The sequence below is a fragment of the Diaphorina citri genome, unplaced genomic scaffold (genome assembly GCF_000475195.1).
Source record: "Diaphorina citri unplaced genomic scaffold, Diaci psyllid genome assembly version 1.1 scaffold22024, whole genome shotgun sequence".
NCBI classification, from domain to species: domain Eukaryota; kingdom Metazoa; phylum Arthropoda; class Insecta; order Hemiptera; family Psyllidae; genus Diaphorina; species Diaphorina citri.
In genome coordinates, this window is record NW_007399371.1 from 1 (window position 1) to 856 (window position 856).

The 856-nt window shown below is 42.4% G+C and overlaps 1 protein-coding gene across 1 annotated transcript; it reads left to right on the forward strand.

The window, feature by feature from the left end:
* Window positions 1–519: 519 nt before the first annotated feature.
* On the forward strand, window positions 520–749 carry LOC103523405 (ATP-binding cassette sub-family G member 4-like; the record flags this gene model as incomplete). The annotated part of the gene is made up of 1 exon (XM_008488455.1): window positions 520–749. A coding segment is annotated over one exon (230 nt), but the record flags the coding sequence as incomplete, so codon positions are not given.
* Window positions 750–856: the final 107 nt, after the last annotated feature.

The following is an 856-nucleotide window of genomic DNA, read 5'->3' on the forward strand; positions in this document are numbered from 1 at the left end:
ATTATCCAAACTACTCTATGGAGGGAGAGGAATAACAAGGAAAAGAATAATATTTGAACAAGTCCAGTCCAAATAGTGCAGTTGCTAAGGCCTTGGATTCCTAAACGAGAGGACTGCGGTTCAAATCTCAACAGAAAAATAACCATCTGTATACCTCCTTACAAACCAATTCCTTTTCTAGCAAGTTCTAGGACTTGTGACTCTTTCAAGATTAGCCTTATCTTAATAATATCACCAGGTAGACAATTATCTAGTCCGGTAGTCAGTTGGATCTTATACTTGAGATAGTATGGTTATCTTTTTCGGTAGCTTGTGTGCCTTGTAGATTAGATAAGATAAGAAATCTCACATTATGTTTGGAGCTATCTATCTATTCGGCTGATTTTCGTGATGAATATGTCATCGGATGAGTAGATACCCTTCGCACTCTACCTTTGCTATTTCTTTAGTAAGGCAAATTTCAGGTTGCCATCCTCCCCGTTCAAAATCCCCGCTTCTCTTTGTAAACGAAAAAAAAAGAACCCCTCCTAAACAAATGCCTGTCCTCTCTATTTTCCAGGACAAGTGGCACCGAGGGCTCCATCACAATCAACGGCCATGAGAGAAACCTCAGTCAGTTCCGCAAGCTATCCTGCTACATCATGCAAGACAACCAGCTGCACGCTAACCTCACAGTAGAGGAAGCTATGAATGTTGCGACGGCACTCAAACTAGGCAAAGACCTGACCAAAGCCGCTAGAAAAGACGTGGTATGTACCCTATTTTCGACATCCGGATACAAACCACGCGCAACGTTGCTTTACTTCAGTTTTCCATGGGGGACTGTCACTTTCTTCACCTATCCGGACACCTACCA